Raw genomic sequence first — 25701 nt, 5'->3', positions numbered from 1 at the left:
TATAATTAAATAATAAAAATTATAAATAAAAGCCATAAATTTAGCAAACGACAAATGAGTTATATTATGCTAAAATTTTGTTTAAATTTATACTACCGATTGGAGCAAATACCATATAATTTTTTGAAAAACATATCCATTCTTAAATATTTTTTGAATAAATAATAATTTTTAAATTTAATCAATTGAAAAATAATACCCGTACGATTATGTGGGTTAAAATCTAGTTTTATTGATGCATGTTATATATTAGTGCTGCAAGTTTTAGATAACATTTTAATGATGCACGTTTTGAAAAATCTCCATTATTAAAATTATGCACGTAAAGATAACTTATGAATTTTTTTTGTTGATTAAATGACATTATGTCCAAATTCATTTAAAGATATTTCATTAATGTAAGTGAAAAAGACAATCAATAAAATAGGTAGTTTAAATTCATTTAAGGATATTTCATTAATGTAACTAAAAAGACAAGAAATAAAATAGGTAATTTAAATTCATTCAAGGATATTTCATTAATGTAACTGAAAAAGACAAAAAAAAAAAATTTAATTAATGAAGTAAGGACATTTTCAAATGAGTACTTCTCTTTATAGATATCCTCTCTCACCACTAGTATTATCATTTATGTTTTTTGGGTATTCTAATATGTAATTAATATGCAGTCGTTTACTCATTTAAATTTAAATGAATTTACTTGCATCTTACGTGTTTCATTTAGATATGATGTTATCATTTAGTCTATGGAATTCCCAGTTCTTCTTCCTCATCAAATCTTATCAATTTATTATGGGGACTCTCATTACCTTTTAGTCCATAGAAATCAGATGGGTAGGAGATGTAATATAAATCCTTCTATCATATATAAAAATGTGTGTTCTTAATATTTGAAGAAATTAAAGAAATAATAATTACTATATGCCCTCCATACTAAAGATGGTTAAGCGTATATGTAAGAGAAGAATCAATAACTTATGTGACAACAATTATTCTGTTGAATAATGCTTGAATCTGTTGGGTCTTGGTATTTTGAGGTCCACTAGTGTTAGGGTTTTCTGGGACATAACTATATATATTTTGTGCATCTTCTAAACCTAGTTAGCAGCCGTAGAGAAACTAGATCTGATCTTCTTGTAGACAGATCTCTGTAATTCCTCCATCAATAAAATCTCTCTTTGCCCGTGGACGTAGCCGTTAGGGGTGAACCACGTTAAATCTCTGTGTCTTTCTTTATTTTTTATCTATCTGTTAATATATATCTTTTCACATCCGTCACAACGAAATGGTATCAGAGCTTTGGGTTGAATCTGGTGAGAAGATATTTGGGATGAATATGAAGATCGACAAGTTTACTGGAAGGAACAATTTCAGTCTCTGGCAAATCAAGATGAATGCGTTGCTGAAGCAACAAGGTCTTTGGGCACCTTTGTCAGGGAAGAAGGTTGAACCTGTTACTATTGAGATGGAGGTTACTGAAGAGAAGGCGTATTCAACAATTTTGTTGTGTCTGGCAGATGAGATCATCATCGAAGTTTCCGGTGTTGATGCTGCAGCTGATTTGTGGTCGAAGTTACAGAGTCTATACATGACGAAGTCTCTGACTAAGAAGCTACTTCTGAAACAACGTCTTTTCGCTCTGAGGATGCATGAAGGTACACAACTCCAAGATCATCTTGACAGTCTAAATTCCATCTTGTTGGATCTGAGGAATATTGATGTTAAGGTGGAAGATGAGGATGCGGCACTGATTTTGTTGGTATCACTACCAAACTCCTATGAGAACTTTGTTCAGTCATTCATAGGGAGTAAGGATACAGTGAGTTTGGAGGAAGTCAGGTCAGCACTTCATAGCAGGGAGTTACGACACAAGGCATCTGGTTCTGGTACAGATGACCAAGCTTCTGGGTTGTTTGTAGGTGGTGGAAAGAACTTTGGAAAAGGCAAGAAGTCGAAAGACAAAAGGTCATTTTCAAAGGGTCCTAAACCAACTGATATTTGCAATTACTGCAAAGAGAAAGGACATTGAAAATCTGATTGTCCTAAGAAGAAGAAGCAGACTGGTTCCGCTGCGGTAGCCGAGAATGAGGATAAATCTGATGAAGATTTTGCGCTGGTTGCTCATGGAAAAACACATCCTAGAGATGTGTGGGTCCTGGACACAGGCGCATCTTATCATATGTGTCCAAAGAGAGAATGGTTCTCAGAGTATGAGGCAGTGACTGATGGCAAGATCAAGATGGCGAATGACTTTGTTTGCGATATTGCAGGAATCGGTTCTATTAAGCTTAGGACACATGATGATAGAGTCTGCACGTTGACTGGAGTTAGACATGTTCCATCTATGTCCAAGAACTTGATCTCAGTTAGTCTTTTGGATAGCAGAGGTTTCAAGTATTCGGGTGGAGATGGAGTTCTGAGTGTCTACAGGGGTTCAGATGTGATTCTCAGAGGTTTCATTCATGGTACTTTGTATTTGTTGGAAGGTTCTACGGTTTCAAGTTCAGCAAATGTTGCATCTCCAGAGGTTCGCAAGGAAGATATGGACAAGTTGTGGCATATGAGGCTTGGACATATGGGCGAGCGTGGTATGCAGATTCTGTCAAAGCAGGATCTTCTTTGTGGTCATAAGACCAAGAGCCTTGAGTTCTGTGAGCACTGTGTGTTTGGGAAGCTGAACAGAAAGAAGTTTCATAAGGTTTTTCATAAAACAAAAGGCACGCTGGATTACATCCATTCAGATTGTTGGGGTATCTCCAAGGTGGAGTCGCGGAAGGGTCACATGTATTTTGTGTCCATGATTGATGACTATTCGAGGAAGACTTGGATAACATTCATGAAGCACAAAAGTGAAGCTTTCAACAGCTTCAAGGAGTGGAAGATACTGGTGGAGAATCAAACTGAGAAGAAGATTAAGAGGCTTCGTACTGATAATGGTCTCGAATTCTGTTCAACAGATTTCAATCAGTTTTGTAAGGATGCAGAGATTGCTAGGCATCATACAATCAGGTATACACCACATCAGAATGGTGTAGCAGAGAGAATGAACCAGACATTGCTGGAGAGAGCGAGGTGCATGCTTTCTAATGCTGGTTTAGAGAAGAGGTTTTGGGCTGAGGCAGTGAACACGGCTTGTTATTTGATCAATCTTGAACCGCATACAGGGATCGAGTGTCGAATACCTAATGAGGTCTGGTCAGGCAGATCTGCTGATTATTCTATTCTGAGAGTCGTTGGTTGCATGGTTTACTATCATGTTAATGAAGGAAAGCTGGAACCAAGAGCGAATAAGGGAGTGTTTATGGGCTATGGAGATGGTGGAAAGGGATACAGAGTTTGATCTCCATCTGAGAAACGGGTTGTTATGAGCAGGAACGTTGTGTTTGATGAAAGTTCTATGTTCAAAGTTTCAGCTGAGTCCATTTCAGAAGCAGAGCAGGAGGATGTTGACAAGCAGGTGGAGCTGCAGGAAGTGCAGTCAGACTACCCAGGATCGACCGATCCAGTGTCAGGGAGCGATCGATCTACGCCAGACACAGGATTGGGCGATGGCAGAGATCTCTGATCGATGTCCGACAACACGAGATCGATCAATCCTCAGGAAGAGAGCGAGCGATCGACGTCTGATGAGCAGCCTCAATCTTCCAATTCTGGAAATCAACGTATTGGGTCTGAAAAACGCAGTATTGCTAAAGACAGACCAAGGAGAGTAGATGTTAGGCCACCAGAGAGATATCGGTTTGAAGATATGGTGGGTTATGCACTACAGGTTGCAGAGGAAGTGGACACTTACGAGTCGTCTACTTACAAAGAAGCCATTTCAAGTTATGCATCTGAGAAATGGTTTGATTCAATGGGAGATGAGATGGAATCTCATGAAAAGAATCACACATGGGATCTGGTCACACTACCACCTAGGAGAAAAGTTGTGACTTGCAAGTGGATTTATAAGTTAAAAGAAGGTCAGTCACCAAAAGAGGGAGGCAAGTATAAATCTCGAGTTGTTGCTAGAGGTTTCTGTCAAAGAGAAGGCGTGGACTACAATGAGATATTCTCACCCGTGGTCAGACACACCTCTATCAGAGTGCTATTGGCGATAGTAGCACGTCAGGATCTGGAGTTGGAGCAACTTGATGTGAAGACTGCTTTTCTTCATGAAGAGCTTGAGGAGGAGATCTATATGACTCAGCCTGAGGGTTTTCTATTTCCTGGTAAAGAAGATCATGTGTGCAAGTTGAGGAAGTCGCTGTATGGACTTAAGCAGTCTCCTAGACAGTGGTACAAGAGGTTTGACAACTATATGGTCAAGTTGGGCTACGACAGGAGTCCTTATGACTGTTGTGTCTACATGAGCAAGGTGGAGGATGAGTCATATATCTACCTGGTGCTGTATGTAGACGACATGCTGATAGCTGCCAAGAAGAAGTGTTATGTTCAGAAGCTGAAAGAACTACTGAGTTCTGAGTTTGAGATGAAAGATTTGGGTGCTGCGAGGAAGATTCTAGGAATGGAGATCTTCAGGAATATGACGAAGAAGAAGTTGTTCTTGTCACAAAAAGCCTACATTGAAAAGGTCTTGACAAGATTCGGGATGCTTAATGTTAAGCCTATCGATACTCCATGTGCTGAAAATTTTCATCCTACCATGAGTGATGAAATGTCTGAAGGGGAAATCGATTATATGTCATGTGTTCCTTATGCTAGTGCTGTAGGAAGTTTGATGTATGCTATGGTTTGTACAAGACCAGATCTTGCACACGCAGTCAGTGTTGTGAGTAGGTTCATGGTTCAGCCGCGAAAGGAGCACTGGATCGCTGTGAAGAGGATTTTCCGGTACCTTAAGGGTACATCTAATATTGGTCTTGTCTATGGAGACAAGGATCTGAGACTGGTTACTGGTATTCTGATTCGGATTATGCAGGAGATGTGGACAGCAGGAGATCTATGACTGGTTACGTATTTACTTTGGGTGGTTCTGTTGTGAGCTGGAAGGCGACTTTGCAGTCGACAGTGACTTTGTCTACAACTGAGGCAGAGTATATGCCATTGACATAAGCTGCTAAGGAGGCAATATGGTTGAGAGGATTGGTTAGTGATTTTGGTCTTCATCATGATCAGGCTACTGTGTTTTGTGATAGCTTAAGTGTTATCTGCTTAGCCAAGGATCATGTTCATCATGAGAGAACCAAGCATATCGATGTAAGATACCATTTTCTGAGAGATGAGAAGAGGATTGAAGTGAAGAAGGTAGGAACAACTGATAATCCTGCGGATATGTTCACTAAGCCGGTTCCTCATAGTAAGTTCAAGCATTCTCTTGATTTGCTAAACATCTCAAGCTGTTAAATCTGGCCCTGATGGGTGTTTGGCCATGAGGGGCATCTGGCTCGAAGAGAGCATCTGGCCCAAGTGAGGGCATCTGGCTCTGAGGAGCATCTGGTCCGACGGGATATCTGACATCTGAGTTCGACAGAACATCTGAGCAAAGAGAGAGTCTGGTATATCTGTATTCTGAGCACGAAAAAGTGCATTCTGGTACATCTGATTATGGAGGATTCAAGTCAAGATGGAGATTTGTTGAATAATGTCTTGAATCTGTTGGGTCTTAGTCTTTTGAGGCCCACTAGTGCTATAATTTTCCGGGACACAACTATATATATTTTGTGCATCTTCTAAACCTAGTTAGCAGCCGTAAAGAAACTAGATCTGATCTTCTTGTAGACAGATCTCTGTAATTCCTCCATCAATAAAATTTCTCTTTGCCCGTGGACGTAGCCGTTAGAGGTGAACCACGTTAAATCTCTGTGTCTTTCTTTATTATTTATCCATCTGTTAATCTATATCTTCTCGCATACGTCACAACATATTCTCACTCTAAAAAATCTAAATATTGATACATGAGTATGACTGAAGTTTGAAAGCTAAGATAATTGTTTGCTTGGAGGAGTTTTCGGGACACTGTTTTGAATAAGTTTAACGGATGCAGTCACGCCATTATCGATGGGTGAGAGAAAAATATCAAAACTTTTACAGCGTTTGCACATTATATTTTTTCCTTTTTTGTTTCTTAACAATTATGCCACAAAAATGGTCCATTAATCGAACACCTATAAAAATGACGAAGCGTGACTATTAGAGGAATTGAATTTGAACAGAAACAGAGCACTCGTGATGAAGACGATGAGATCAAGAGATGTGAAAATGAATATTATTTCTGTTACGTAAGTGAACAAGGTACATGTGTTTATGTACATCATAAAATATCCGGTTTCTAACTAACCAAACCAACTATACATACTCTAATAGTGACACTCTTAATACCATGTTGTTTAATGAAAAACTGGAGGGCGATGATTGTGTCTGAAAGTTTAGGTCAAATTAAGTCGGAGTAAATATTTATTGGATAAGCACCACTCTGGTGTCTTAAATCGGAGAATTTGTTTGTTTTCATGGTTTTCTTATGTCCCGCCATATACAATCTTTTATATCACAAGATAGTGAATACAATAAAGATCTGATTCAAAATCCAAACTTAAGTATATATTAAAATATGAACTATGATCTTTTTTTTTTAGAAAGGGCTTAAATATGAACTAAGTTGAATGTCCTTGCTTACACCTTTGCATGATAGATCTTCTAATCCCAAAAAAATAAATGATCCCAAAAAAATAAAAGAATTGTATATAACTACCAAGTGATTTATTCTGTATTTCTTTCACTTGTTTTTGGTCGGAACTGAGATTGGATTTTGATTATATACAGATAAAAGTTTTAAAGAAAAAATCCTAGATTTTTAACTGGATTGAGCTAATCTATACCAAACTTTTCTTTATAAGGAAAATCTTATGTATCAAATATTTTATGTTATTTATATAATTATATACTAGAACACTACCCGCGTAAAAAGCGGATTATATTTTTTTTTTGTTTTTGTTTCATTTACAAAATCAACTAAAAAAAATTAATGTGTTATATTAATTAATTAGTTAAAATATTTAGTTAGAAGGAATTACGCTTTTTTGAACATTTGATGGTTATGTTTCTTTTGTTTTAAATTTTGTTTAGTAATTTATCAGTAACAGCTTTATTTACTCCTATATAAATGCTTAGATTTCTCACTTCGTTTATGCTAACCAAGTTTGTATGTGATTAATCGGTTTAATATATGACCATATTTGTGGCTGTAAACATTATAAAATTATTTACATAATATGCATAAAAGGTAAGTTGATAATTTATGGTTAATACAATTTATTTAGTGGTTTATAAAGCTGAGTTTAAAGTAGAAGACTAATATATAGTGGTTATGCCTAAGATCAGGAACCTATACGATAGATATGCATGGTCATTTTCAAATTTTTATTAGGGTAACTATATGTATTATTAATGAAATGTCTTGTTGGCCCATTTTAAAACTTAAATGACAACTTTTATAAGTAAATAAAAAATAGGACTCTAAATTAATAGAATATAAGTAGCTGATCTAATACCACATCAAAACTATTATAGTTTCTTTAATATTAATATAAATAGTATTTATTCTTAAAATTTATATTTATGTATACACATATATATTAAACTATAAATTAAAACACAATAAAATTAAAAGGAAAAAGTAAATTTAGGGGAAATATTAGGTGAATTGATAAATATAGAAAATGATCCTATGATATGAAAATAAGTGGGATATAAAAATAGAAAAAAAATGAAAAGATATAAGGTAAAAAAAAAGAGAGAAGAGTTAAAGGATCATATGAAATGAAAATATATTTTTATCGTGGAGTTTTTTTTATGAGGTGAAGAATATAATCATTTAATCAATAAATTTAGATGCAAAACTTGATTTACCAAGTTATTGCAATAAAAGAAAAATATGTAAAAAGTATCTGAAACCTAAATTCTAATACACAATTTGTGATTTTTGTGTTTAATAATATTAAATTATGTTAAATTATGTAAGAGAGACCAAAAGATGTTTGAGATAATATAAATGAAAAATTAACAGGAATAAAAACATAAGAAAATGAAAAATATAATAAACATAAGAATATGAAAAATATGAAGAAATTAAATAACAGAAAAGAAAAGCCAAAGAAGCATGCGTTGAATTGGAGTTTGTTGATTTTGTTTTTAAAACGTGATATATTTTTGTAAGATGAGAGTACTATACAAATATATCTTTGAACAACGCCGAAAACACCACAACATATAGAGTTTCAGATGTAATATATTTATTGTTTTCAGTTTCACTTAATTTTAATACAATTGTCATAATAACTAATTTATATACAGTAACCATACATTTTGGTTTATAAATTATTGTGTATAGTATCTGAATTTTTTTATGCAGTATAATATTAACATAAACTCATAGATATTTGTCAAATTATAGTATCATCCGATATGAATTTTCATAAAATATGTAGAATTGTCGTTTATATCATATATGTAATGTTTCTCGTAGTTTTTAATAACATAACTAACCAGTGTTAAAAAAACTAATTACCCTTTTTGGCATATTTCACAAATAACCAGTTTTGCCAAGTTAATCCATGCCGTCAATTACCTAACACACAAAAAAACATCTCTTTTACCCAGGTAGGTAGTGATAATCTTGCAGTGTATGATTTTATCCTTTAAGACACTTCCCCTAGTGACGAAAAAATATATTTTTGATGATGATATTTTTTTTTAAGGCACAACCCCGTGAATGCGATGAAGTCATGAAATCAATTAAGATTCCTGGAGAAGCCTGAGGACAGTGCATTAACTACGAAGAAATGCCTTTATTCTTTGCTGAGAAGATATTAAGACATGTAAAGGATGCAATCAAAACTTCAACGAAAATAGCAAAAAAAGAAAAAAATGAGATCTTATCTTGAGATCCTATAGGACATCAATGGCTCTAAACGAAAAATTATTTGCTTTCTTTAAGGAAAAACTACAAAGCCAGATTAATGGTTGGACATGGCGATGGTTATCAAGGGGTGGAAAGGAGGTTATGATAAAGTCTATCTTTCTTGTTCTACCTACATATGTCATGTCGACTCTGCTACTACTTCTAGAGACTTGTGAGAATTTAGCTAATGGCATTGTACAATTTTGGTAGAGTTCAAATCCAACAAAGAGAGGTATACATGGGAAAAACTCTGCAGATCGGAAAAAGAGAGAGGGATAGGGTTTAGGCTGATACATGAGTTCAATCTTGCTCTGCTAGCAAAGAATTGGGGAGATTAGTGCAATTCTCAGATTCCTTATTAGCAAGAGTTTGAGCAGAAAATACTTTAGATGTGTGGCTGAACAAACAATCCCTCTTATGGATGGACAACTATAATGGTTGTGAAGGCATTAATTTCTTTAGGAATTATGCAAAAGGTACATTTAGGGAATGAGATCAAAGTATGTGATGATCTTTGGATACCAACGATACTAGCACGTCCTTCTACTTATATTGTACCAGTAGTTCATCCAATGATGTCAGTAAGTGAACTCTTAATTTACGGATCCGGATATCCGGATTCAGCTTTGACTGATCTAACATTTTACTATCCGGATCCGGATTCGGCCTCTCCGGATATCCGAATTTTCGGATCGAATCCGGATTTTCGGATCAGATCAGGATTTTTGGATCAGATCCGGATTTTCGGATCGGATCCGGATCGGATCTCGGATCGAATCCGGATCTCAGATCGAATCCAGATCTCGGATCTAATCCAGATCTCGGATAAAAGTCTCAGGCTTATTCATCACCATTATAGACAACACAGAAAAACAAAACTTCAAAAAAAAAACAAGAAAATCCGGTACATAAAACTACACAACTCACCAACAACAACGTATCCGACCATGCGCTTGCGTGGGGACTATGCTCCTAGTATGCATAAAAGGTAAGTTGACAATTTATGGTTGATATAATTTATTTAGTGGTTTATAAAGCTGAGTTTAACGTAGAAAACTATTATATAGTGGTTATGCCTAAGATTAAGAATCTATACGATAGATATGCATGGTCATTTTCAATTTTTTATTAGGGTAACTATATGTATTTTAAATGAAACTAGAGTTTGACACGTGCGACCGCACATGTGTTTATGTAACGATTTATGTATATCATATATTTTGTTAATGTATCGTGTTATATATATATATATATATATATATATATTTATTAAATGTGTGTTGGAGCAGTTATGTAAATATACAAAAAGATTGGATGTATGTATATATATATATATATATATATATATACTATGTTTGATCAAATTTTATATTGACATTTCTTTCATATTTAATTGTATGATTGAAATGTATTATTAGTATATTATGCGTTTAGGTCAAAAGTTACAACTATTCTAATAACCCATTTGGAAGAGATCTAAATTGACCCGTCTCTTTTAACTAAAATCATGGGAATAAAGTTAATTTTATATTCAAAATATGAAGCTGATATTGCTGGAATATTCTTTTTTTTTATCAAAAAAATTGATGATAATATTCCAAAAAGTTTATAATAAAAATGATTGAACATAAGTGAATCACATCTAATATATATGCAAAAACTTTTACTGGTAAGTTAAAGTAATAAGCATTAATTTTGTTTATATATGGTAATATATACGTATTATAAGATCAAAAGCGTGTAAGCTAAATTTTAAATTGTTTTTAATAGTTTAGGTTGTTTCAATAGTTTGTTAATATTTGTTTCGATAGTTTGTTAATATAGGTGTATTTTAAAGTTGATTTAATTACATTTAACTCAAATTTATTTAAGGAAAACACAGTAATCTAACTGAAAAGGACAAACATTAAAATAGGAAATTTAATTTAATTCTAAGTGGTATGGAAGTGTAATTAAATTTAAAAACCAAGGGGTATTTTTAATGGGTACTTCTCTTTTAATAATATATAGATTACATTTAACTCAAATTTATTTAAGGAAAACACATTAATCTAACTGAAAAGGACAAACATTAAAATATGAAATTCAATTTAATTCTCTGTGGCATGGAAGTGTAATTAAATTTAAAAACTAAAGGGTATTTTTAATGGGTACTTCTCTTTTAATAATATAGATGAATTGTTGGCCCATAAATGACAACTTTTATCAGTAAATAAAAAATATGACTCTAAATTAATAGAATATAAATAGCTGATCTAATACAACATCAAAACTATTATAGTTTCTTTAATATTAATATAAATAGTATTTATTCTTAAAATTTATATTTATGGATACACATATATATTAAACTGTAAATCAAAACACAATAAAATTAAAAGGAAAAAGTAAATTTAGGGGAAATATTAGGTGAATTGGTAAATATAAAAAATGATCCTATGATATGAAAATAGGTGGGATAAAAATTGAAAAACATGAAAAGATATAAGGTAAAATAACAAAAAAAGGAGAAGAGTTAAAGGATCATATGAAATAAAAATATATTTTTATCGTGGAGTTTTTTTTTACGAGGTGAAGAATACAATCATCTAATCAATAAATTTAGATATACAAATTGCTTTACCAAGTTATTGCAATAAAAGAAAAATATGTAAAAAATATCTGAAACCTAAATTCTAATACACAATTTGTAAGTTTTGTGTTTAATAGTATTAAATTATGTAAGAGAGACCAAAAGATGTTTGAGATAATATAAATAAAAAATTAACGGGAATAAAAACATAAGAAAATGACAAATATAATAAACATAAGAATATGAATAATATGAAGAAATTAAATAACTGAAAAGAAAAGCCAAAGAACCATGCGTTGAATTGGAATTTGTTGATTTTGTTTTAATAAATAGCGTAATATATTTTTGTAAGATGAGAGTACTATACAAATATATTTTTACTGATAATTTTTTTTTTTAAAGCGCAACTCCATGAATGCGATGAAGTCATGAAATCAATTAAGATTCCTGGAGAAGCCTCAGAACAGTGCATTAACTACGAAGAAATGTCTTTATTCTTTGGTGAGAAGATATTCAGACATGGAAAGGATGCAATCAAAACTTCAACGAAAATAGCAAATAAAGGAAAAATGAGATCTTATCTTGAGATCCTAGAGGACATAAGTGGCTCTAAACGAAAAATTATTTGCTTTCCTTAAGCAAAAACTACAAAGCCAAATTAATGGTTGGACATCGCAATGGTTATCAAGGGGTGGAAAGGAGGTTATGATAAAGTCTATCTTTCTTGTTCTACCTACGTATGTCATGTCGATTCTGCTACTACTTCTAGAGACTTGTGAGAATTTAGCTAATGACATTCTACAGTTTTGGTAGAGTTCAAATCCAGCTAAGAGAGGTATAGTATACATTGGAAAAAATGAGAAAAACTCTGCAGATCGAAAGAAAAAAGAGGGATAGGGTTTAGGCTGATACATGAGTTCAATCTTGTTCTGCTAGCAAACAATTGGGGAGATTAGTGCAATTCTCAGATTCCTTATTAGCAAAAGTTTTGAGCAGAAAATACTTCAGATGTAGTTCGCCTTTGCGGCTGAACAAACAATCCCTCTTATGGATGGACAACTATAATGGCTGTGAAGCCATTAATTTCTTTAGGAATTATGCAAAAAGGTACATTTAGGGAATGAGATCAAAGTATGGGATGATCTTTGGATACTAACGATGCTGGCACGTCCTTCTACTTATATTGTACCAGTAGTTCATCCAATGATGTCAGTAAGTGAACTCTTAATTGGAGAGAAAATAATTTGGAATACAGAGCTATTAGACAATTATGTCAGTCGAGAGGACATTCCGCTGATCCAGTCCTTGGTCATAAGTCAAGGCCACCAGCTGGATGAATATTGTTGGAGTTATACGAAGAGTGGTATGCATACTATAAAATTGGGTTACAAGGTATTGCAAAACACCAGCAATATTCAGAATCTCGTATTACAAAACTTCAAACCTTTGCTTGGAAGATAAAAGATCCACAGAAAATACACCATCTTATATGGCAAACAATATCAGGACAGTTGGATGTGACAAGTAACTTAACTCATCGTCATATTTGATGCGATAATCATTATCCGAAACTATTAAACATCTTTGAATGTCATCTTTGAATACCCGCCGGCTTTACAAACATGCTCTCTAGCAGCAATCACGTCTCCACCATTACGATTCCCCAGCGCAAGTCAACACACAAATATGGATTATCTATTATGGCGAAAGAATGATATAGAAGACCCTGAGTTGGATAAAGACACTCACCTTTGGATTATGTGGTATATATAGAAAGCAAAAAATGATGAAACTACTCAGATGGATAGACAGAGAGACTCATTGGAAACTGTAAGACACGCGGAATTGGAATGTCTTGCTTGGTTTAATGCTAACGATAGACAAGAAGAAATACCATCGGTGCGACAATCTTTTGAACAATCTTTTGAACAATCTCAGAGAGATGTATGATAGATGGATCATGGACACATGACGCACTCTTCAATGGTTGTGGATGGACATGATAAAATTCTAGAGGAGAATTTCAACTTTTGGGAGCAAGAAACAATGAAAAAGAATTTAATCACGGTATTCGGAACTTGAGGCGCTATTATGGGCAATGGAGTGCATGCTACATATATCGACGTATCAGGATTTTGGCACCGATTGTGAAAACCTAATCTCGATGATTTAAGATCGAGGAGTATGGTCTATTGCTCTTTAACCTCTGGATAAAAAAAAAAGACTAATTACCTTTTTTTTTTGCCTATTTCACAAATAACTATTTTTGCCAAATTAATCTAGACCGTTAATTAATTAACACAAAAAGAAAAAAAAAAGATATTACTTTTACTGTAGTAGCGATAATTTTGCTGTGTGTGATTTTTATCTTTTAAGACATTTTTTTTACCGTACAATCAATAAACATGAGTCATTAACGTTTACCTCTCGCCTCTTAGTCATTGTAAAAAAAAAAAAAAAAAGACTTTATTTACCTCTCGGTCATTAAATTTTTCTTTCAACTGAACTCACGTTTTAAAAAGTTAAAAAAAACCTACTACTATCAGATGTTTTGTTAAATTCAATACTAGCCGCAAGATTCAGGAAATAAGACACGTGTCAGTCTGGATGTAGCGGAATGAGCATCCATATTTTGTTTATATAATTTAAATTTATTCGTTTCATTTCCCTGAGTAAATCGAATAATTTATCGATCATTCTCTCTCTCCCAATCTGCTTCACTCGCCAAACCTCTTTTCTTCGCCGGAACCCTAGGTCCGCTCCATCAGCTTGAATTTTCCGGTAAGTTTAACCTTCTTGACCACCGACGCAACGGATGTGAGAGGAAAGATAGTATTGACGAGTTTGATATTGTTTTGGTGGAGCAGTAGATGAACGTGCGATTAGGGAACATCTGAGGTCGGTTTTCGTCGCCGAATGGAGGGAGGTAGCGTTTCTATACACTCGAGTTGAATTCATCTCTTTCACGGCTTTGATTTTTACACATGTTCTCTCATATATGTCAGGAATAGCCCCATGGATTATGATGACAGTGACTTTCAAAACCACAATCTCCATTTAGCTGGTGAAGCTAACACTAAGTTTCCTCCGGTGTCTCTTCCAAGGTTTGATTTTGACGAGAGGTTTGATAGTTTAGTCGAAACTGAGGGTTTTCTTGGTATTGAGGGTAACGAAGATAGTAACTGGATTGAGGATTTCTCTCGTGGAAGTAGTGGTGTAGTGTTTAGCTCAGCTGCAACAGAGTCTTGTGCCATTTCTAGGCATACTAATGTTTGGTCTGAGGCTACTTCGTCAGAATCCGTTGAAATGCTTTTGAATTCAGTTGGACAGGAGGACCAAGTCATTGTAAGAGAGAAAGATAATTCTATCAAGACTTCGGATGAGCTAGGCTGCACAATGGATCAATTGGAGCCTGGTCAGACAAACCTTGAGACTATTCTTTCCAAAGAGGAAACTCCCATCAACCCTTCTGTGGATGATACTCCAGGAGACTCCTCCTCTGTGTGCAAGACAGATGCTGGACAGGAACAGGTCCCGCTGAAAGATGACTCACCAACTCTTGTGCAGGAGGAGTCGGAAGATAATGCCATTTTGGCTTCAAATACAGCGGCTGTGCCTGTAGAGGTTGTGGATACTGCTTGTCATGATAAGATAGGGACTGAGACAACGGATAGTCTTCTTGACCAAACCGTTGCGGAAAATAATGCAGTTTTAGCTCATGTGAGTTCTGCTGGTCTTGATTCGATAGGAACTGAGACGACTGACAGTGTTCATAACCAAACCGTTACGGAAGAGGCATCCATGGAGGAAAACAGTGTCGTTTTACCTTCAGATACCGGGACTGTAGAGGCTGTGGATACTGGTGGTCATGGTAAGATAAGAACTGAGACTACTTATAGTCTTCTTGACCAAACACAAGACGAAGCCAACACAGAATCAAGGATGGAAATTGATTGTAGCCACGGAACTGTACAGACTGGGGTTTCTGCTAGTGGTGAGTTGAATAATCAGACCACTTTGCTTCCAGAGGTTTTCAATGATGAAAATGATATCAGCGACCACACTGCTAAGTCTGATTTGAAGGATATGGAGCTATCTGATGTCACGGTACTAGAAAGAGGGGACCAAGCTCTCTCTGCTCTTGAGGTAGCTGAACCAGACGTTTCAGGGACCCAATGCCAAGATCTTCCTGTCAGCAGTGCGAATACCAGCGCAACTGTTGAAGCATCTTTGGAACTCACTGGGGTATTACCAAATATAACAAGCAGTGAACATGAATCTACTTTTCAGACTGAGACACATACAGAGATACTTCGAGTTGAGACTTCAGAAAGTGTTAATGTTTCACAAATGGACTCAATGGTTGAATGCACAGATGGTGATGTGTCTAATAAGGGTGACAATAAGGAAGGTAGTGCTCGCATATCTTATCTCAAACAAAGCATGGAATTAGCTGTCAATGCCAATGATAGAGATCAGGATGCCAAGAGCTCTCAAGTCTTATCTGAAAGCTTTGTATCCGAGTCTGTTCGTTATGTTTCAAGAGACTCTGCATCCAAGCTGTTGGAGTCAAATTCTCAGTCTGACACCATTCCAAAAGAAAATCCAGGTAATTATATTGTCTCATTCTTTTGATATATACTTTTATACTCTTGGTTCTGCATTTTTTTCTTCATTTTTTTTGGGGGGGTTTAGTACGTACAATTGATATATCATTAATTATTTATTTATAAACCCTCTACATGTGTATGTGTATACATTTTATTTCTCAGGGACTATGATTGACATTAAAGAATGTAAAGCCTTTCCTCTCAAACCTGAAGAATCGCAACATCTAAGCCAAGATGGAGCTTCTGCTGTCAGTCTTACATCTTCAGTAGATTTACATATGGTGACTACATCATCTGAGGCTAATGAGCAAGTCAATTTCTCTGTAACCGAGAAGGTTTTATCTGGCGAACCTGAAAATTGCCAAACTGTTTCACCTGTGGAAGCAAGTAATTCCGGGATTCATATTGCACAACAACCTAGCAAGCATACTGAAGATACTCAGCAAAGTACACAATTTTTCGATGGTTGTCCTACCTCTGAAGGGTCAAAGGATGCAGTAGATGCTGATGCCGCTGGACAAGTTTTGCCTCAGCAGTGCGAGGAAACAATTTTAGAAAAAAATCTAACAGAAGTTGTAGACGTCCCTGGTAAATGTTTTTTTTTTTTTTTTTTTTTTTTTTTTTTTGCGTAGTATTTGCACGTGCTCTTTTCTTTGTATACTGTCGTTCCGTTAAGACCTTACCATATTTGCGTTTCCTTAGAGACTCGGTCAATTCTGGACAAGGATGCCTTAAATGAAAACCCTAAAGCTAGCTCCTTGGCTAATCTTCGGAGTGAAGCTGTGGCAGATTGCCAGGAAGAGGATAAGACTGCTGCATCCGGTAGGATTATGACATCTGCGACTTCTGTTTCATACCCCGCTGGTGAGTTTGTATGATCATGTGAAACTTTCTTTCTAGCAGTTTCTTCTGATTGTTTTAGAATGGTTTATTTAGAAAGATACCTGTTAGGTATGTGAATATTTGTGAATTCATACAGATCCGGATGCCAAGAGCTCTCAAGTCTTATCTGAAAGCGTTGTGTCTGAGTCTGTTGGTTATGTTATAAGAGACTCCGCATCCAAGCTGGTGGAGTCAAATTCTCAGTCTGACACCATTCCAATAGACAAATCAGGTAATTATATTGTCTCATTCTTTTGATATATAGTTTCATACTCTTGGTTCTGTATTTCTTCTTCTTCTTTCTTTTTTTTTTTTGGGTTTAGCGTACAGCCGGTAATTGCATACAAAATTGATATATCATAATTACTTATTTATAACACTCTACATGTGTATGTGTATACCTTTTATTTCTCAGGGACAATGATTGACGGTAAAGAATGTGAAGCATTTCCTCTCAAACCTGAAGAATCGCAACATCTAAGCCAAGATGGAGCACCTGCTGTCAGTCTTACATCTTCAGTAGATTTACATATGGTGACCACATCATCTGAGGCTAATGAGCAAGTCAATTTCTCTGTAACCGGGAAGGTTTCATCTGCCGAACCTGAAAATTGTCAAACTGTTCCACCCGTGGAAGCAAGTAATTCAGGGGGTCCTATTGTACAACAACCTAGGAAGCAGACTGAAGATACTCACCAAAGTACACAATTTGTCGAAGGCTGTCCTGCCTCTGAAGGGCCAAAGGATGCAGTAGATGCTGATGCCGCTGGACAAGTTTTGCCTCAGCAGTGTGAGGGAAGAATTTTAGAAGAAAATCTAGCAGAAGTTGTAAACGTCCCTGGTAATGTTTTTTTTTTGGCCGTAGTATTTGCACGTGTAGTCTTTTCTTTGTATATTGTCGTTCCGTAAAGACCTTACCATATTTGTTTACCCTTTGATGGTTTGATTTATGTTGAAGTAATCTCTTTTCTTTTGCGTTTTCCTCAGAGTTTCAGTCAGTTCTGGACAACGATGCCATAAATGAAAACCCTAGCGCTAGCCCCTTGGCTATGACTGCTGCCGGTGGGATTATGACAGCTGCGACTCCTGTTTCACACCCCACAGGTGAGTGTATATGATCATGTAGCAGCAAGAAGTTTCTTCTGATTATTTAGAAAGGTTTATTTAAAAGATACATATTAGGCGTGTTTCCACGATATAATCAATAATCTGTGTAAATTTTAAATAAGAGAATGTGTCTGTTAAAAAATGCAGTTACCATAAACTTATGACTAAGTTTTACCGGTCTTGATCTGGGACGACCAATGCTTTTCCTTTTCTAGATTCGTGGAATAAAAGGATGTGCACTCATCGAAAACATATACCTGTCCTTGCGGATATTGCAGGTGGTGTAATTGAAATAGGAGTGTCCTGTGCTTCTACAAGTTCTGAGCCTTTTGTAAAGTCCCATGTTGCTGGAACTGAAAACGCTGCTACAAATTTAGGGTCTCCTGTCATTTCTTCCCCAGCTCGTAAGATGACCGAACTACAACTTAATAAGACAGAGGATCAGAATACTTTGAGTTTGATGGCTACCGAATCTCCGGTCTTGAATAGAAACCCGACCTTCAGCAGTGGGCTGAACTTGACTTCCGATCCAAGGAAAGCAGTGGAAATTTCCGAAACTACCCTTGTCTCTCCGGTACGTCCGATCTATATCTCAACATAGTTTCATCAGTAGACAAAGCGAATGCTGTTACATTATGTTGTTATCATCCTTACGTAGCATATGCTTTTGTTTATTCAGATAGTGGTGGGATCTCCGTCTAAATCTAGCTTAGAGAAAACAGCTGCGAAGTCTTCGAAAAGAAAATCTGAGCGTAAACCCAGGCGAACACCTAAATCTGCAGGAAAAGAGACTTCTAGAAAAGGAAATAGTGTAAAGGGGGCTGCACCTTTTCAACATTTTCAAAGTGCAGGCAAAGCAAATGCTGTTAATCAGAATTCTGGTTCTTCTACTCAAATCACACACTCTACTGAGAAACAGCAAAGTCTTCAGACTCCTGTTCTTAATTCGTTTGGTACCCTTTCAGCCCCCACGACTAGTCTACCGGATATGAATTCGACTGCTCCCTCAAGCATTTTTCGTCGACCTTTCACTGACTCGCAACAAGTGCAACTACGTGCACAGATTTTTGTTTACGGTGGTCTGATGTAAGTTCTATGTTACTCCGTACGTGCTCTTAAGTTTTGTTGAGTCAGAGAGACTCAGTAGCGATCTCATTCAGAGTTCTTGCACATCTTACTGTCTGACAAAATTATAATTGTTTTGTTTTTTTTTCTCCCGTTACAGCCAAGGGACAGCACCCGATGAAGCGTATATGATATCTGCATTTGGTGGTGCAGGTAAGACTATTATTCTCTTAACCTATTGTATTACCCATTTTTGAGACAAAGCATGTTGATTCTGAACTTCTCTAGATGGTGGGAGAGGCACTTGGGAGAAAGCATGGCGTGCTTGTGCTGTAAGGGCTCAGAGAATGCGTGTTTCTAGTCCTGAAACGCCATTGCAATCACGTGCAGGTTTCTACTTCGATTTATTCAGCTCTTATGGTTATATTTTATTTCTCAGCTCTGCTGCTGTTTGCATTCCGTAGCTAAATACCCGAAACTGCATTTCCAGGGAAGACAGAGACCCCGTCAATGAGTCACACCAGTAGCAAAGCGAGTTCAGCGACGAAACCCATAATTCCACTCTCATCACCTTTATGGAGTTTGTCAACTCCCCTCGAAACTTTACAATCAAGAAGCATTCAGAGAGGTTCAGCTGCTGCACCACTGCCTTCTTCATCACATGCTCATCAAGCTGCATCGGTTACGAATATTGGACATAATACGGCTTGGATGTCCCCTCTCCCTTACCCCAACCCGTGGCTTGCTTCTCCGCAGACCAGTGGGTTCGATGTTGGTTCTCGTTTCCCCGTTTTCCCGATCACCGAATCTGTAAAATTGACACCCACAAAAGAATCGTCCTTGCCTTACTCTGGCGGTAAGCATGTTCTGAGTGGAACTTCTGGCAATATTTTCAAAGGGACACAAACACTTGAGCCAGCCAGTACAGTTGTAGCACCTGCTCAACACTCCACTGGGACGAAATCAAGGAAACGGAAGAAAATGCCAGTCTCTGTGGAGTCTGATCCAAGCATTTTGAATTCGCTACAGCAGACAGAAGTAGTTGTCTCACCTCTTGTTTCTATATCAACACCTGTACCTATTACAGCTGCTCCGGGTAGTCTGACTTCTAACGCAGGCACCCTGCCCAGTGTTGATTCCATCTCTGCAGTCCCTATGAACCTGGTATCTACGTTCCCTGGAAAGAAAATGAAATCATCTTTGCAATCCCCAATTTTTGGTGGTAACCTTGTATCTGAAGTTAAGCAGAGATCTGTGTTACCGGCAGATACCATTGATAAGCTTAATGAGGCTAAGATGCATGCAGAGGATGCTTCTGCTCTCGCTACTGCAGCCGTTAGTCACAGCGAATACGTATGGAAGCAGATAGAGCAACAGAGGCATGCTGGCCTCCAGCCAGAAACTCAAGGCAGATTAGCTTCCGCTGCTGTTGCCATAGCTGCTGCCGCTGCAGTGGCAAAGGCTGCAGCTGCCGCCGCCAATGTCGCAGCTAATGCGGCATTTCAGGCAAAATTAATGGCTGAAGAAGCATCCCTTCCTAGTGTTTCTTATCAGGGTAATGAACTCCACAAGTCAAATGATGTACTAACTCAAGGCCAGGGTACCCCTGCTTCTGTCTTGAAGGGTGAAGGTGCAGTGGTCAGCTCCAGTCCGTTCCTTAGTGCTGCCAGAGAGGCGGCTAAGAAGAGGGTCGAGGCTGCCACAGCGGCCACCAAACGAGCTGAAAATGTGGAGTCCATTGTTAAGGCAGCAGAACTGGCATCAGAGGCGGTTTCACAAGCTGGAATACTTGTTTCAATGGGTCATCCTCCGTCGCTCAATAAGCTGGTGGAGGTGGGTCCAAGTAATTATTGGAGGCAGGCTCAAGAATCTGAGAAAGTGCAGCCTTGTAAAGTGGGTGTATTAGAAAAAGAAACTGAGACTACTAGTGATAGAGGTTTTGCTAGTCCCAGCACTGCGCATACTGAGTTGGATGGCTCCGCGAGAACAGCTGATGGTCTAGGTCTAGGTCTAGGTCTAGGTCTAGGTCTAGGTCTAGGTCTAGTTTCTGCCACTGGAAAGAAAACAAATGGACAGAAAGGTCATATAAGTGCAGACGTGGCTAAACACACTGCTGGAGTTTTCGAGCCAGAAGTTGGGTCAAAATCTTCGATTGACACCCAGACTGAAAGTGAGCAGATTATGAGAAAAGCAAACGACGAGTGCATCAAGGAAGGTTCTCATGTAGAGGTTTGTGCTATGTTTGCATATATACACTTTCTATAGCAAACTGCTCGATGCTGGTTGTGTTTCTTTTTGTAATGGAGATAAAAAATTTCTATGTAGGTTTTCAAGGAAGGACCTGAATTAAGAACCGCATGGTACTCTGCCAATGTATTGAGCTTAGAGGATGGGAAAGCTTATGTGCTGTTCAGTGACCTTTCTGTAGAACAAGGTTTATTAGTTGGCCATAAATTTTTTTTATGTTAGTCCTTGCAGTGATCTGTATTTGATCGTTATCTCTCATTTACTTTACATATTGCTCCAAGTGTATGATATATATGTAACCGTATATAATCACCCACTTTCCATTATTATATTTTATGCATGTGCAGTACTCTGTTAGTTGATCCGATTCTTTTATCTCTTATCAGGAACAGATAAGCTGAAGGAGTGGGTAGCCCTCAAAGGTGAAGGTGATGAGGCCCCGAAAATAAGAACTGCTCGTTCTATTACTGCCCTGCCATATGAAGGAACCAGGAAGAGGCGCAGAGCTGCCATTGGGGATCCTGTTTGGAAACTTGGAGATAGGGTAGACTCGTGGGTTCATGACAGGTAACAGCAATGAGCCCACAACACAAAATCTGTATTGTTTTGAATTTTCCGTTTTGTGAAAATCCTATTCTATTCATTCCACTAACTTTGGAAGCTTTATCTATGTGTTTTGTTCTCTTTTAGTTGGTTGGAGGGTGTTATCACGGAGAAGAACAAAAATGATGAAAATACAGTGACTGTGCATTTTCCAGGTTCGTAAAGACGTGTGATGAAGATATCTCATTTTCATGTTCTAAACTGTTTCTCTTTTTCTTTTTGGCAGCACAAGGAGAGACTTTGACTATCAAAGCTTGGAATCTTCGTCCTTCTCTTGTATGGAAAGATGGAAGGTGGATTGAATGTTCTACTTCAGGAGAAAGCATCAGCTCGTCACATGAGGTACTATGACCCTTCTGTGAAGCTAGAAGCTTCGTGTTGGATACTTTGCTATTTTGAATGACTCGAAAATTTGAATTGCAGGGTGATACTCCAAAGGAGAAGCGTCCTAGACTAGGAGCTCCAGCTCCTGTGGCTGAAGGAAAAGACACGAAAATGGAAACTGCCGTTGATCCGGATTTAGGCAAACCGCCTCAGACTGGTGTTCTTGACCTCGGTGTTTCAGAGACTACATTTAACATCGGGAGAAAGGAGGGCAATCCTGGTCCACTCCGAATGAAGAGAACCGGTTTGCAAACGCAGGGAGCAAAAGTGATCTATGGTGTCCCTAAACCTGGAAAGACAAGGAAGTTCATGGACGTGAGCAAACATTACGTTTCAGAGGCGAGCAATCAAACTCGGAAACAGAAGGAACCAGCTAAGGCTGTGAAACCAATTGTGCCCCAAAATCCAGGACCAGGGAGCTGGAGATTGCCTTCTAAACCGAGAGAAAAACAGACAACAACAACAACGAAGCCCAAGACTTTCAAACCTGCGCCCAAGACCAAAGAGAAGCCGGTTGCTGCACCTAGGATAATTCCCCGCAAGGACTCTCGTAATACAACATCCTTAAATATGGAATCTGAAGATGCCGTTGGTCAGAGTGGAGAGAACAAAGGTCCTGCATCAACTTCCAGGGATCCAGCCAAGGGAACAGGGGAAGAGCAAATCACATCATCTTCACAAGGCCAAGATAGTTCCTCCTCGACCACTACTGGGAAAGGGAAAGTGGCTCCTACTGCAGGGAGGTTACCCAAGATTGAAGAGGCCAAGGCGTTGGATGATAATTCTTCAAAAGCATCAGATGGAATGGAACCACGTAGGTCTGTCCGCAGGATTCAGCCAACTTCTAGAGTAAGTATACAGGACATTACATTCATTTCTATATGGCAATCGCTTTAATTTACTTTTGAGTTTATGTGCGCTGCTCTCCAGCTACTTGAAGGTCTGCAAACATCCATGATGACCTCAAAGATTCCTTCCATGTCACACAGCAGAAGTCACCAAAGTCAAAGGAAACAGTAACTCTAGAGGTGATGTTCTATAGTGTCTAGTAGTAAAATGACTTGGAGGCAACTATATTGAGCTAACACTATATAGATTTTGTTTTTGGCAGGCAAGTAGGTAATGGAAGGAGCAAAAGCTAAGTGCACATAAAAACCTAAAAGGAAGTAAGAGGCAGTCTGCTGCTGTTTGGTTCAAGCTCCGTTGTTGGTTGGGGGAGAGATGATATGTTATTGTAGGTGTGTTTTTGATGTTTATTTTAGTCAGATGTTCTCTCTCTCTCTCTCTCTCTCTCTCTCTCTCTCTCTCTCTCTCTCTCTCTCTCTCAGTCGGTGTGTCTCAGTGAGATAAGATGAAGTATATTCGTGACATTGTTGTAGGAACTAAAACAACAGTTTTATTATTGCCAAGTATCATCATCATCTTCCCTGACTCTATTTCATCCTCTCATCAAGTATATAGATACATTTGTTTCACATGTATTAAGATTATGAACATACGACTGAATTATTACACAGTTGTTGATATTTGATTAGTTTTATTGCAATACAAGAAGCTGTTACAGGAGCAAAAGCTTCTTGTATTGTCTAAACAGGCTGGGCATGCCACTTCTGAATCTTGTCTAAACAGTTGACTAACGTCTTGGCTCGGTTTTGGAATCCCCTTGAACTGAATCTTGTTCTCTTTGTTCTACGGTCATGGATCAAGTGAACGGGAACTGGAATCTCCCATTTGATGAACTCCTTATACCATGTGTACAATGTTGTTTTGGGAGCAAGAACCAAAGGCCTCTTCCCACGGAATATCTTCAAGTAGCTTGCGAGAAAAGCTATGATGAGAAATGCTTTGCCTGCTCCTGGGGTATGAGAAACCACACAGCCACCCATCTTATCTGAACTTGGATCCATCATCGAAGGAACCACTGACCCGGCTAGGTTTCTCCAGGGAAACTCGAAAGCTTTCTTCTGGTGCATGTGGAGTTTTCTCTTAAGCTGTGGTATTAGTGACCAAACGTTCTCACTTTCTTCAGGTGAAGGAACCTCTAAGGAAGCCACGGGCATAGTGAAACTGCGTCTCTCATCTCCATCTTATTTCACCTTAGTGTCTCTGTCTTCTTATATCACAAAATAGTAAATATGATAAAGACCGATTCTAAAACAAAACATAAGTATATATTAAAATATGAACTATGTTGAATGTCCTTGCTTAAACCTTTGCATGAAAGATCTTCTATTCCTAAAAAGATAAAACAATTTTATATAATATATGGAAATTTACCTAAAACACCAAAAATATTTGTTTGACCAAAAGAATACGAAGGGTATATATTCAACTAGGAGGTTTGAGTGATTTGTATTAAAATAACAAATTCAATATTATTCAAACATGATTTTTTTAAACACTCTAAAATTCAGTGTTATTGAATTTTTCATTTAATAAAACACTTTGATATCATTGTTATTGAACAAAATTTAAGTTGAAGATTTTAGAGTGGTTTAAGTGTATCAAGTTACTTTTCTCTCACTGAGAAGCGAATGTGCGGAAACATGAAGTTGCTTTTTTTTTTTTAACACTGAATAATTCATTGTGATGGGGTCCAAAAGGACAAAAGTGAGGGAGAACCCCTGAGTTCCATGACATAGAATTTAGAGGAAAACAAATAAGACTATGAAAGAAACGGAAACAAAAAACGAAAATAGCTGGAGTACCAGTAGGTACTTGGAAGAATTCAACACATGTAACTCAGGATAAGGTTATGAAATGACTTGAGGTGCAAGTCAGTAACCTTTTACGCAAACATGGGTGTTACGTGTTTCTCATTTCCTCTTGTAGCATCTTGTGGAGCCAGCGAGGACCTCCTGAAGCAACATATGACTGTAGGTATGGACCAAAAGTTACGCTCTCCGCTATGGTTGTAGCAGCTCTGTTTATATGTCTCGACACATGGGAGATTGTCCATTTTTCGAAACCGTTTAGGAGTTCTAATATCTTCAGAATCAATGGAGAGAGATCAGGGAAACTGGTAGGGTTCAAAAGAGCTTGCCGTGCTTCTACAGATGAAGCTTCAAAGAGGATATTCTTGTGGCGTAAGTCACCCATTGCTTGAACAGCCCATAGCAGTGACCTAAGATCTGATTCCCTTTTGTTTGAGGAACCTATAAGAGCTTGACGACTATGGTGTAGAGGTCGGCCTTGACAATCTCTTGCTATCCAACTTGCACCACTCATTGTACCAGTATCAACCCAAGCCATTCCAACATTGCACTTGACCATACCGAGAGGGGGTTTTTCCCAAATACCTAGGGAGGCAGTGGTAGATTTCTTCTCCATGA

General features: G+C 37.4%; 1 protein-coding gene and 1 long non-coding RNA gene across 4 annotated transcripts; one reads left to right on the top strand and one right to left on the bottom strand.

Moving 5' to 3' along the window:
• Window positions 1-10136: 10136 nt before the first annotated feature.
• On the bottom strand, window positions 10137-13929 carry LOC125591630. Its single transcript, XR_007327736.1, has 2 exons — window positions 13221-13929; window positions 10137-13116 (listed from the first exon to the last, which is right to left on the bottom strand). It is a non-coding gene; the product is annotated as an uncharacterized LOC125591630 (long non-coding RNA).
• A 213-nt stretch (window positions 13930-14142) lies between these two features.
• LOC125591629 lies at window positions 14143-23805 on the top strand. 3 transcript variants are annotated; one of them, XM_048766158.1, is made up of 20 exons: window positions 14143-14252; window positions 14339-14397; window positions 14477-16080; window positions 16244-16669; window positions 16784-16945; window positions 17061-17195; window positions 17379-17804; window positions 17951-18067; window positions 18286-18644; window positions 18750-19156; window positions 19296-19348; window positions 19424-19525; window positions 19626-21364; window positions 21461-21569; window positions 21769-21949; window positions 22073-22140; window positions 22212-22327; window positions 22409-23218; window positions 23300-23397; window positions 23481-23805. In XM_048766158.1, exons 3-19 carry the CDS (start codon window positions 14487-14489, stop codon window positions 23387-23389), a joined length of 6894 nt encoding a protein of 2297 aa, XP_048622115.1. In that variant the 5' UTR covers window positions 14143-14252; window positions 14339-14397; window positions 14477-14486; the 3' UTR covers window positions 23390-23397; window positions 23481-23805. The 3 variants fall into 3 exon arrangements, with proteins under 3 accessions (XP_048622115.1, XP_048622116.1, XP_048622118.1); XM_048766159.1 differs by having other exon boundaries at window positions 23465-23805; XM_048766161.1 differs by having other exon boundaries at window positions 14144-14252; window positions 18349-18644.
• The last annotated feature ends 1896 nt before the right edge of the window (window positions 23806-25701 follow it).

Source organism: Brassica napus, chromosome C8, assembly GCF_020379485.1.
Source record: "Brassica napus cultivar Da-Ae chromosome C8, Da-Ae, whole genome shotgun sequence".
NCBI lineage: Eukaryota > Viridiplantae > Streptophyta > Magnoliopsida > Brassicales > Brassicaceae > Brassica > Brassica napus.
The sequence above is the reverse complement of the archived record's forward strand: the minus strand, read 5'-3'. Positions and strand labels throughout refer to the sequence as shown.

What these genes read in the sequence shown, in the direction of transcription:
- LOC125591629 (XM_048766158.1), top strand. Translation starts at nt 14,487, where the DNA reads ATGGATTATGATGACAGTGACTTTCAAAACCACAATCTCCATTTAGCT. An exon ending in TGACCTTTCTGTAGAACAAG is followed by an intron (nt 21,570 to 21,768) that starts GTTTATTAGTTG and finishes ATCTCTTATCAG; the next exon opens with GAACAGATAAGCTGAAGGAG. An exon ending in GGATTCAGCCAACTTCTAGA is followed by an intron (nt 23,219 to 23,299) that starts GTAAGTATACAG and finishes GCTGCTCTCCAG; the next exon opens with CTACTTGAAGGTCTGCAAAC.